At 41.3% G+C, this 12014-nt stretch overlaps 1 protein-coding gene across 2 annotated transcripts in view; it reads right to left on the bottom strand.

The window, feature by feature from the left end:
• Nucleotides 1-5943, bottom strand: part of agap3 (ArfGAP with GTPase domain, ankyrin repeat and PH domain 3) — a 115340-nt gene extending 109397 nt beyond the window's left edge. For both annotated transcript variants that reach the window (XM_076744289.1, XM_076744291.1), the window contains exon 1: nt 3772-5943. In XM_076744289.1, the coding sequence (XP_076600404.1) occupies nt 3772-4141 (370 nt within the window). In that variant the 5' untranslated portion in view covers nt 4142-5943. The remainder of the gene's footprint in view (nt 1-3771) is intronic.
• Between the last annotated feature and the right edge of the window lie 6071 nt (nt 5944-12014).

Raw genomic sequence — 12014 nt, 5'->3', positions numbered from 1 at the left:
TCCCAGACTACAGACAAAGTTTAACTGACACAGCTCCCAGAAACAGTTATGGATTAGACCAAATTGTGGCTTTTTGGTTTAGCCTGATTGATTAAGTGCTGGTTTGCCAGCCTAGCAACCCTGCCATCTCGTCCTGAGGATTTTAGCATGATGTCGATTAAGGTTCTCAGTCAGTCAGGTCAAAGACATTTTTTCAATTTGGCCACAAGGTCAGATTTCCAACCAGGCAAAGTGGGCAACAGCCCTTACTATCCCTCCATCCAATTATTATTCGATAATTTGATTAATTGCATATTTGTTCAGGATATCTTTCCTCAAAAGCACAAACTGACAAATAGAAAACCTGGGGCCATTCCAGTGTAGGCCCTGGATGGTTTCTGGGCCTTTGTGCAAAATATAATGAATCTGCCACCTATTGTGTGCTGCGTGCACTCTGCTTGATGGGAAATTGAAGGCAACATTGGCCCAAATTTTTTGCCGTGCTTAAGGCCAGTTCTTACTGCCTGGGTCTGCATGATGTCAATGTCGTTAGTTGCCCAAGTTCGCATTGACAACCACATCGGGGTCCATGAACAGCCCAAAACATGTGACCACACGGAGCATATAGCAAGGACGCCAACTGCTCGTGCTCGTTACTGCACCAGTGGGAGGCAGCAATGCACTAAGCTGTCTGCCAAAGAAGAAGAAAATTGTTTGGAGGAGAGGTTGTGCGAGGAGATCCGGCGTTACCCACATTAATACAACTCATCTCTGAAATACACAGACAGCTAAATGGTCATATTATGCAAGACTCTGGGAAGAATAGCGAAACACCCTCAAGGCCGTAACAGTGAATCCACTCCTACTTCTCCATTCCCCGGCCTGGTCATCCTCACAGCTTATCATGAATGTTTGTCTGATTTAGATCAACTTCAGCTGTCCTGTACTCATAAGCATCATTTTCAAAAAAGAAAAAAATACGTTATTTGGAACTGAAACATGAATTAGCCCACAAAAACCAAGCAGCAGTCTGAATATCAATCACTGCAAAGGGAACAACGTGAGGCACAAAACACAAAAACCAGCACGGACTGCCATCGTCACATAAAGGTCTCCTTAATCAACAACACAACAGGGAAACCTTAGTAACGATGGGAATTCATTTTGAGAGGGAATAAGCCTATAATTTCTATTCACTCTTTCTTCAACATTTTCAGCTAAATGCATGAGCCACCGGTTCCTTAGCAACAGACTCCGCAATGATGCAAGATTGAAGAGGAACAGCTCTGCAGTTCCACAGTGCAGGTGAAGACAAGTCGGCCAACGTCTCCTGTTGCAGCTCTTCAAAGCCTCTCGAAGTTACAGTTATTAGGGCAACTGCATCTCATTTAACAGCATGAAAAAGCCCCAGAATGCACATCAAAGCTAATGCAGCGGTTTCGCGACAAGGACACCGATATCTGTCACGCCTTTTGACATGCCGTGAATGCTGGGAAATCTCAATTCAGCGTCATTTTCCATGCACATAATGTCAAAGTTTACCTCAAACATGTGAAGAATGTGCTAAACAGATTCATAAATAAACAGTTACAGGGAGCCTGCTTTGCACTTCTAAGCCCGCTTTTTTTTGTCTAGCAGCAGACTTTTGCTTTGGGGTTAAACATTTCCCAGTTTAACATTTTGTATAAGACTGCAGGTGTGGACACTATGCCACAACCATCATAGTCTTGTTGTTATTCCCGAGGACACCTGGACAAACAGGGAAAATGCGACATCCTACTGAGAGATTGCTAATCTCAAACATCAACACTAAGCATCAGGTTTAGCACGCAGTGCATCAGAATCAGAACGCAAGGGCTTGTTTGTAATCACTTTGCTTTTGTTGAACAATCTCGCGGAGAGAAACTGTGAGGAGGATGTCAGCTTCTCCAGGAAGAGGAGCTGCAGTCGACCATAATGCATTCCAGAAGCCATGTTTGAGAACTACATAAAGGTACGGTGGCCTTCAGTCACGACCCAACATTCATGAACTTATTGGCAAGCTTGCTGCATGTAAATGCTAAAATACTATCGTTTTTTTCTGAGGGTTGGTAAAGGGCATTCTGGGAAAAGCAAACTGTCACTGAAGTAGACACAACAGCCTGAAGGAGAATGGATCCAGAACAAAAGTGAAGTTCAACACCACACAAAGCTGGGAGCTGAGGGTGGAGTTCTCCTTCAGGTCGAGTGTTTGCTTGTGTTTTAAGAAGAAGGAACAAACTACTTGCATCAATCCAGGCCTGTGAATGAAGCAACGTGCTTTCTGTTTTGAAGAAGTACTGTACATCTAAGCGATAACTCATGAAAGGCTCCACTGTTGTCCCATCAACGTACAGAATAAAGACGAGCTTTTATTGAGAAAGTTATACAACGATCCTAAGGCAACAGAAAAATCATCCTTTCCTCCAAAGGTTGAACAGAGACGCTGCTCACCAGCTGATTTCTTATTTTCACATTGAGGATGACTTTCATTTGCATTATCTGGTGGGTTTTTATGCTGGTGACCATTATATTGTGCGATGTAAATTAAGGCAAACATCACAATCTATCTTCTATCTTTATCTTCCTTAAAGCTGCATTAAGCATTTACGGTTTTAGCATTCAACTGCATTTCCATGAACCTTTGCCACTGGCACGTTGTCAGTGCCTCAACTGAAGTGTAGCTGCTGGATGCTGACAAAATAACCATTGCTATATTTTTGTTAAAAGCTCAAATAAGACAGATGAATCTCCGTCTTTCACCATCAGCTCCCACTTTCTGCCAAAAACAAACGAGCCACACTGGGTTCAATGAATAATTTCTCAAATTCTACTGCAACTGATAAACTGCAGCTTGATCCATTATTGATGGTGCAAAATGTATGGAAATCAACACAAGGCCACCACAAAGACCTGGAACTGGTGGTGCAAACGTAGACATGTATACAGCTGCTATAATACTCCTCGAGACCCATGGCAGCGGACTTTGATGGACACTACACTGACTATTATGTCACACAGCCACTGATTGGATACATGGGCGGGTGAGTAGCAGGGAGAAACCGCTACCACCATTTAAGACGTTCCCATCTGACAGTGCATCATCCTCACTTGTCAAGTTGTAGTTTTCCACATGCTAGAGAGGTCGGGGTTAAAGTCGCTGTCATCCGTCCCTGGTTAGATGAGGACATTTGGACTTTATTTCCAGTGTGACAAAGATTATACCCACTGATTGGCTTTATAACAAACTGGGTTATGCCTCATCTCGTCTCTGGTGGTGCATCATTTCTTCTGCTGCCTGTGTGACAAATCTGTGTGATCATTAGTTTCATGCAACATGGGACTTGGTAGCCTCTGATCCATGGCTTCACAATGAAATAAAAATCTCTCTCACTGGAGGTCAGACTTCATGAAAACAGTCCTAGCTTCGGAAAAAGCTTTTAAGGAGCAGAGGCACTTTTTTGAGAGCTAATTTCAATGGCACAGGCTGGATCTTGGAAGTGCAGATGAAGGTTTTATTGTTCACACTGCAGTGCATGGGGGCAATTCATCCCCTAAGCAGGGCTATGAGATCGACTACGCCCCCATCCTCAAAGTGTGATTGTTGACACTGTGCTATGCGCCCATGACAATGTGTACATAAAAGGAAGGGAAAGGAGACCCCCCCCCCCCCCCCCAACACAGACACACATCACCCCCCCAGCCCCCAGCCATCAATGAATGAGAAGCACCAAACGGCAGAGAAAACCTAGTACGATCCCCTCCCTTACTCACCTTCGATGGAGATTACATGCTCTCGGATCTGGTTCTGCAGGGCCAGGTCATCGATGCGCTCGATCAGGTCGTAGATCGCGTAAATGTTCGGGTGGACAGACTCGAACCGATGGATCTCTGCCCTGATGGCCGCTGAGTTGGACAAAACAAACTGCGAGCCCGCTGGGCCGGGCTGGGCAGCCTGGCCTGAAACAGTCCCCGAACCGAACTGGCCAGCCCCTGAGCTCGCAGACGATCCGGATCCGAACTGGGACGGGATGGACTGGGGCACTGGGACGGGAACTGCCACCGGGACCGTGCCTGGAGTGGGCATGGCTGGCTGAGACTGCTGCGAGATGCCGGACACTGGGACGCTCGACTGGAAATTCATCTTGGGATCTTTTTCTCTCTCTTTCTTAAGCGACTAACTCTTTTACAGCGGCAACACAAATATGCAGACTAGAATTTGGGATTCGAGCGACGCGAACAAAAGAAGTCCGCGCGAACTGGTGGTCTGGAGAACGATCGGCGCAGAAGCATCAATAGTTGGTCGCCAATTGCAACAAAACGCGGCTCTTGCTCATATTATTAAAACTTGACTGTGATTCATTTTCCGTTATTGGCCAGATCTATCCAGGGCCCCCTTTTTTTCTGTGGCTTACAAACCCGCAATGCCTACCACTTGGACACTCCTTTATGGGCTGCACCGCTGTGTTGGTCAAACCCGTTTTCCTCAGTTGCTCTGTTTGAAGCAGACAATGGGCTCGGCTTCAGCGAGGCGCCCTGGTCCACTGCCTTCAATGCGTTGTTTCTGCGCTGAAACGAAATAGCGTTTAGTCCTCTTTGGTCCAAGTGGTCCCTGCCCAGCGCCCTCCTCCGCATGCTGAAACGTCACCCATCACGTAATTGTACTTGAGATGGGGGAGGGTGTGATTGGATTCGGTGGAGGGGGAGAAACTCGCAACGTGCACATCATTATAATAACCTACCTGATAGTTATGCAACCGCGGAAAAAAAAAAAATTGGCTGCTGCAAGATACAAACATAGATGCTGCAGTTACATTAAGAGGGATATCTGTTGTTAGTTGTTATTGTCTCGATTAAAGCAGCCCCCTCCCCAGCACCCATGCAGGCTTACACTTTAACACGTGCATGCACGCGCACGTGGGCGCGCACACTGACTGCAATATGGCCTTTTAAGAGACTTCTTTGCACCAAATGTTTATCCTCTTCTAACTCCCAAATACTCCGTGTTTATGTAGCGCTTTATACCTCAGAGCAGATTATCGGTGGATGTCGAGCACAGCAAAGCTAAACGCTGCTTATCTTTCACAAGAGGTTCTCTCATCCCATCTCTTATGTATACACGTGCACATATGTATTTGACAATGAGAAAATAGATCATTAATTTATAAAATCACATTGAAACCATACAAAGGCAGCAGCGGCAGAGTTTCGTCTGGTCTTCGTATTACACGCGCCTGGATGTCATATTAGGTCAACTTTCCGCACAGCCTGCATCATCAAATATCACTGCATGTTTTGAATGTCTTACATTATGGAGTCTCGTATGTGGTGGTGTGATATGGACCATAGCGGGTTTTCCTTCACTGGAAAAGAAGAGGCAGAGCCACCTGCTGGTTTGAATGCGCACTACAACAACAGCTGTTCAAGGCCAGATGACTGTCACAATCAGCCAAGGTTCTGTCTGTTGCTGCTGCAGGAGTGTGGTGGTGCAGATAATGACTCCTCAAAGACAAAAGAAACAAACAAACAAACAAAAAATGAAGAATAGATGTCAGCTGTACATCTGTGTTGTGTCAGAATACGTCTGTATTCAGGTCAAGTGACTCAACATTGTGATACAGGAAGGGGAAAAAAAATGCACCAGGATGAAAAAGTTTTATATAAAAAATTCATTGAACTATAATGGAGGAAAAATTAAAGCATTACAGTTCCTGAACTCCCAGGCAGCCTGCGGCGCTTCTCACACATTAATAATATAGAGTGCAATAACCATTTTTTACTATTCTTCCTCGCAGTAACGCCGCTTCCAGATTAATATTGGTTTTAACACTGAGTGATTTCCAAGGGATGTTAATGTAGATAATTCAGAAACGACCTAACTTAGCAATTTTGTTCTGTATTGTCAAAACGCATAACAATGTGCTGATATTTTCTAATAAAATTTTAAAGCTTGCTATGCTGTTCACTTAATTTAACGCTGATGAAAGTGTTTCTTTTTTTGTTTTGTATGTTTTTCTAATTCATTATGTAACCAAACCTGTTGTGACAGCGGGATGATAATGCACATCTCTGCACAGCTGCAACATGACACATAACTTTTTATTCTTTGCTACAACAGCATCGTGTCTGAGCAATTATACATTCAGCAGCAAGGGCAACCTGCTGCTTCGGAGATTATCATCATTATTTATGATTTTCATGAATTAATGACCGAGTTGGCCAAGTAAACAACTTGCAACGTGACTGTGTCTTCATTTTGTGACGAGGAAGAGCTACCGGACTCTTAAGAAGCCACTATCACGTAGCTGTTGATGCTTAATATGACTGTAACAGAACATTATTTTCTGGAAACAGACATTTGTACCTCTCTTTATGTAACAGTGAACCTTTTCTGCACCACACTACACGTTCTGAGTGTTATCATCAGCCTTCTGCCACCATCTGTTGACCAAATTTGGAACTTCCCCTCAAATAAACACATTATCATGTTCATCCTGTTGCACTCCATTTTAGTGTGAACAACATTTCGAGGCAACGGTGATTGTTTAATCTGCCTATAAAGATTTTGTCACTCTCCGGTTCATTTCATAGCAATTTTCCACAAGTTGAATTTGATAGATCTCAAAATAACCTCATATTCAAATATGATGCTCTACCCTCTGCAATAACTTGCAGCTTGTAGGCATTAAACAGACTTTCATGCTCTGTTCATTTACATGAATTATGCAGTTATTTCTCTGGCTCACTTAGTATGTATTGACACAAAATGCTGGCGCTGTTATTGTGGACCATCTTCATCCAGGCCCCTTGTGTAATAAAGGATATGACACAAGGGCCGCCTGCAGGGCTTTCCTTCTTGGCAAATGTCCGACCCAACATATAACAGCAGCTACAGTACACAACATGGCACATAGACTCAGTATCACGTAATCTAAGCCAGTCCTCACAGCATTATATATGTGAACATGTAGATGATTCACAATTAAATGACAGAGAATCTTAATTAGTTGGTTAGTTGTTCTCAGACATTGTAAAGTGCAAATCTATGTATATACAATAATGGTAAGAAAAAGAGTGCAGACTTTGTGTTTCATAATGATGAACACTTCATCATCTCATCGTCTGAAATTAGTTAAATAATAAGGTTAAGTCTGAGCTGCTCGATGACCTCGGCAAGTTGAGCGTTCCCATTTGGCTCATTTGGTATCTTGCTCCAAATGATCTGCGAGAGCGTCTGAGAACCGCCCCAGGACACTGGTGGTCGCCATGAATACTAGCTCGAGTTTCATTTACACCCGGAGAGAGAGAAAAAAAATTGGGAGAGCAATATTTATGAAACCTGCTTGAATTATTTATTCTCATTTTAACTTGCAGAGATGAGGGTGAAATACCAATTTTGAATCTGCTTTTTCCCCCCATCTTGATAAGTCCTTGTGGCCAAAACCCTCATATGAATCATTACAAAGGCCCCACTATAAAACCAATGCAGACAGAGGACTGTGTATCCTGCAAATGCACTCTGATTGCATTGCTTTACCGAAGACAAGATGGAGCCAGTCTCAAATTATCACATATTTATCCAACAAACACAATGACCCGAGAGGAAGGAATGATTTTGCATTGTTATTGATCAGATAGTTGCATATAATGCATGTTAGCAGCTGAGCAATGCAATCAAAGGAAGAGCTTTAATGCACATACATCCAACTTAAGTTTCACCATCTTATTTACTTATCGAAGTATTACTGCTCTGTTACAAGAAGACAGGCAGTGATATCGCTCCAGCCGACCAGAAAATACTCACAAAGCGGTATAAATATGTGGTGAAGTTTGAGTGTGAAGGCCCAGTCACACTCATGTTAAGTGAATACATTGAGTTGTGCCTCCCTGCCCCTCGTTTGACCTCTATTTTGTCATTAAGTGATGCCAGCACCCACAGTAGTCACATATAAGGAAAACAATGGCACACTGTTTCATATATCACTGGCTTCCTGATTATTACTTACAGTATGAGTTGAGTTTCTTGTCTGCGTTAGTTTCCATCTTATCTGATGTTGTCACTTGTTATCGTTGTCTTTAATGCGGAAGCTGTTTGTCTATTGTGAATATAATCGTGTGTTTTAAATGATTTCGTCTGTGCTTTCACACTGTATGTGCTCAAGAAATCTTGATCTACATGAGACTACCAGTTTACATAAAGGATTGGTAAACTAAAAGGAAGAGGCTGGGCATTGACTGACATTTACAGGCAAGTAACCAACAACTCAAGAACAACTCATGCAGTCACATGGAAGTTTATGACTTTATTCATAGCTTAATACATGTGATGCAAAATGAGTTCTGTTCCGCTTTAAGAAATATTGAAGGTTACACTGAAAACCTATTTCAAGCTGATGTAAATGTCACTCCAATTACATTTGTACTGTATAATGTAATACCAGTCATTGTCTGCTGCTGAATGTGGTCGTACACAGAAGCGGTTTGTCTCTCACGGACATGAACAAAATCCTGAGCAGACACTGCGTCTTTTGTGCGTTATTTGCCAGAGACTCTCATACAGGGCTTATTCAGTGGTGGAATGTAACTAAATGCATTTACTCAAGCACTGTACTCAAGTACAAATTTGAAGTACTTGTACTTTACTTGAGTATTTCCATTTGATGCAGCATTATACTTTAGTCCTGAAAACATCAGATATAACAGTAAAACAGGGACAGAGACCATTTTACTGCAGTGAGGCTTTGAATGCAGGACTTCTACTCGCCAAGGAGTATTTTCACAGTGTGGTATTAATATCTTTACTTAATTGAACAAACTGAATATTTCTTCCATCACTGGAATTTACTGATGATGTTAAAAATAGAAGAAAAAAAACTGTTTCATAAACACATTTGAAACATCATAATCCTTTCAAATGTGAATTTATGAGAGAAAAGAGGGAATTGGAAGCTTAATAAAAGACAAAAATACAAACGTATCTCAGGGAAAAATCTGACTTACTTGCATGCACAAGAGACAGCATCATTTTATGAGCAAACTGAAATAGTTGCAGAAGGAAGAGATGAGCCTCTATTGATTCTCTTTTATATTTAGGCACACCAGCGTGCCATCCAGACACATCAGCTTAAACTACCATCTAAGGGTGTAAGCAGTGCAGTACACAGAGCCGCTGGCCTCCACAAGTAGAAATCTCTTAGCGATGTCAGATAGCTGTGCCTGGATCAAGCCAGTGACCTCGCTGGCTGTTTTGGCAGAGCTCCTCACTCTTCTTCTCTTGCTCAGGTTCATGTTATTGAACCATTTCAAACACGCTGAGCAAAATAAGGTCATCCTTTCACAGTACGCTTAAATGGAGTTTATTATCAGCAAAGAAAGCAAGAAAAAAAAAGTAATTTGGGAGCTTGTTACAGATTCCATCTGTGTTTGTCGGGGGGGGTTCACCTCCAAGGCTTTTACCAGTGTTTGATTACAGCAGACCTGGGAACACGTAGCTGATTGTCATTGCTGTGTGGTGAAGTGTTAGAATTGACTCAACAGTGTCATGTTTTTCGTTCATAAGATGCATTGATGTTGTTGTAGTGCATTTTAGCACCCCCAAGTCTCTCACTTTTCTCCCAGCTCACACACAGTGGAGGTTTTGTAGCTCGACACAGTTCAGATTTGATTCTAAAACAGGAACAATGAACTGAGAGGACATTTGGGGACTATTGGACACAATAAGCAGAGAGTGTGTCTTTCTCAAAAATTAGTGGCAACATATTTACAAAAATGTTTTCCATAGTACCACAGTCTCACACACAGATTGCTCAATATTTCTGTAGAAATCAAAATGAAGCTCTGTGGGTTTGAACAGTGCAGTGAAAACAATAAAGTTATTGTAGCTCCTGTGTTCTGTTTAGGGTCCTGGAGACCCTGTGCCCTCTTTCACAGCTCAAAAAACATTTGGAACATTGTTTAATTATCTTGATATGTTAAGGCTTCTCCTAATTTATGAGAAGTACTTGATAACTCCAAGTACTTTGAGGTTGTTTCTGATGTCCACTATAGAAAATGATGCATTACTTCTTTCCATTTTTGCTACTGGACCTCCCACTGGCTTCTAACTGAGTGGTGATTATTCATGCATAGCTCATTTAACAGATCATGTATGAAATATTTCCTTTCATGGTGTAATAACAGGGTCTTATTATCGTTTGGGTATTTTGACACCTTCATTAAATGTGCAAGCTCGAATTGTTATATCATTCCTGTATGGAAATTATTTCTTCATTTGAACCACTCAGTAGGAGTGTCAGACAACAGCACAACAGCAGGGATTTGAACCATGATCCTCTGGTAAAAGAAGCAGCCGGTCTGCTGCTCAAGATTACAACATGAGAGTGGATACTTCTAAAGACTACAGTGACTTCTTGCACAGTGATGTTGTGAACTGTATAAGAGGTCACTGAAGATGGCAGATTTTAGTCTCTTTGTTTCAAGAACTTTGTCTGTTGTGATATATGAGTGTGAGAGGTCCTAAGAAGACAAAGAAAAAAGAAACACCCATTTGTTTCCATTTGATGTGTTCAGGGGAAATAACACGAAACAGTGACCTCTAGGGGGGATTTGCTTGTACACCATCACAAGGATGACAGGGTCGGTTTACCTAAATGACACTTAATAAACAAAATAGTAACAGAAATGATCATGCAGATTGTCACGTGACTATGCCAATCGCAATTTTGTTTTATAATTTGTCAAACACAAACACAGCCTCTCATTAAAAGGCTAATCATACTGGACATCATTGACTGTTGATCATGGAAATATGCATAATTTTAATCTGCCAACTCATGAGGGATAGATTTGTTAATTTTCATACATGATGTACAAAATGTGCAGATAATATTTGGGATAAAACCCTGACCTCATAATTTCCCACAAGCATACATTACATTTACCACAGCAGACATTGGGGAGTAATAACATTAATGATTATGCATTATGACTTAGAAACATTTGGAGACTTCATTGGTAAGTGATCTTTCTAAAAAGGTTTCAGTCTAGGATGCAAAAATGATTGACAGCAGCACGTGTCCACTGATTCTGGTTGACAATAATAAAGGTACACAAAAAATAAACACTTAAGGATAAAGTCTTGGCTGTTGAGTGTTTGTTCGGCTACATGTCAGAGATTTCAGATGCATTTACTTCCCTCCCTCTGTGGTTGATTGCACACTTAACCAAAGCAAATGAAAATCAATTTGCAGCAACTTCGCACTGGTGTTATTCATTTATGTAATTTGATTTTTAGAGCATATTCCCTTTCCTGTCTTAAACTAGGAAAATGATGCCCAATAAAGAGTGCAATAGAAGAAGATGAAAAGTTTTAGTTAAATAAAACTCCACTAGAGCTGGCGACAGCCTCCTGGCTGCCTCCTCTCTGCAGCAAAATGGGATCATCCATACACTGCAGCCTCACATTAACCACACCCCTTCTCATGTTGCAGCAAAACACTCGACAGCGACTTTTCTGTTATTTTCCCAGCATACACCTGGAGAAGTACAGTGACGAACGCATATACTGATGGGAAATTCGACATTGTTGTAAGAATCGAATCTTTTGAACTTATTCAGTGGGGCACACATTTTTGTTGATTTATTTTATTGATCCAAGTATGCTTTTCATGTAAGCAACAAAATTAATAACCAGTAAATAATAAAATTCTATACATAAATAATGTAATAAAATGTTTTAGTATAGATTATATCTGCTACTATTGCTGAATACTGAAAGAGTTGTGAAGGGGACTTGATTTCATACTGACAGTATTATGACAAGACAAAAGAGTAAGTGAATAAAGCAAGAATATCTTTAAACAAGTAAATATTAAGAATATAATTTTTAAATGTTTGCTTAAGGTGAATGAAGCAGAAAATTAAAAACTTAATTATTCCTCCACAGTTACACTCAAATGTAAAAACTGCAAAATCTGACACATGTAGTCTGACAAAACGGTTTATAAATTACTATAAAC

This window comes from Chaetodon auriga, chromosome 12 (assembly GCF_051107435.1).
Source record: "Chaetodon auriga isolate fChaAug3 chromosome 12, fChaAug3.hap1, whole genome shotgun sequence".
Taxonomy (NCBI): Eukaryota; Metazoa; Chordata; class Actinopteri; order Chaetodontiformes; family Chaetodontidae; genus Chaetodon; species Chaetodon auriga.
Note: the sequence above shows the minus strand (reverse complement) of the source record. Positions and strands in the feature narration are given on the sequence as shown.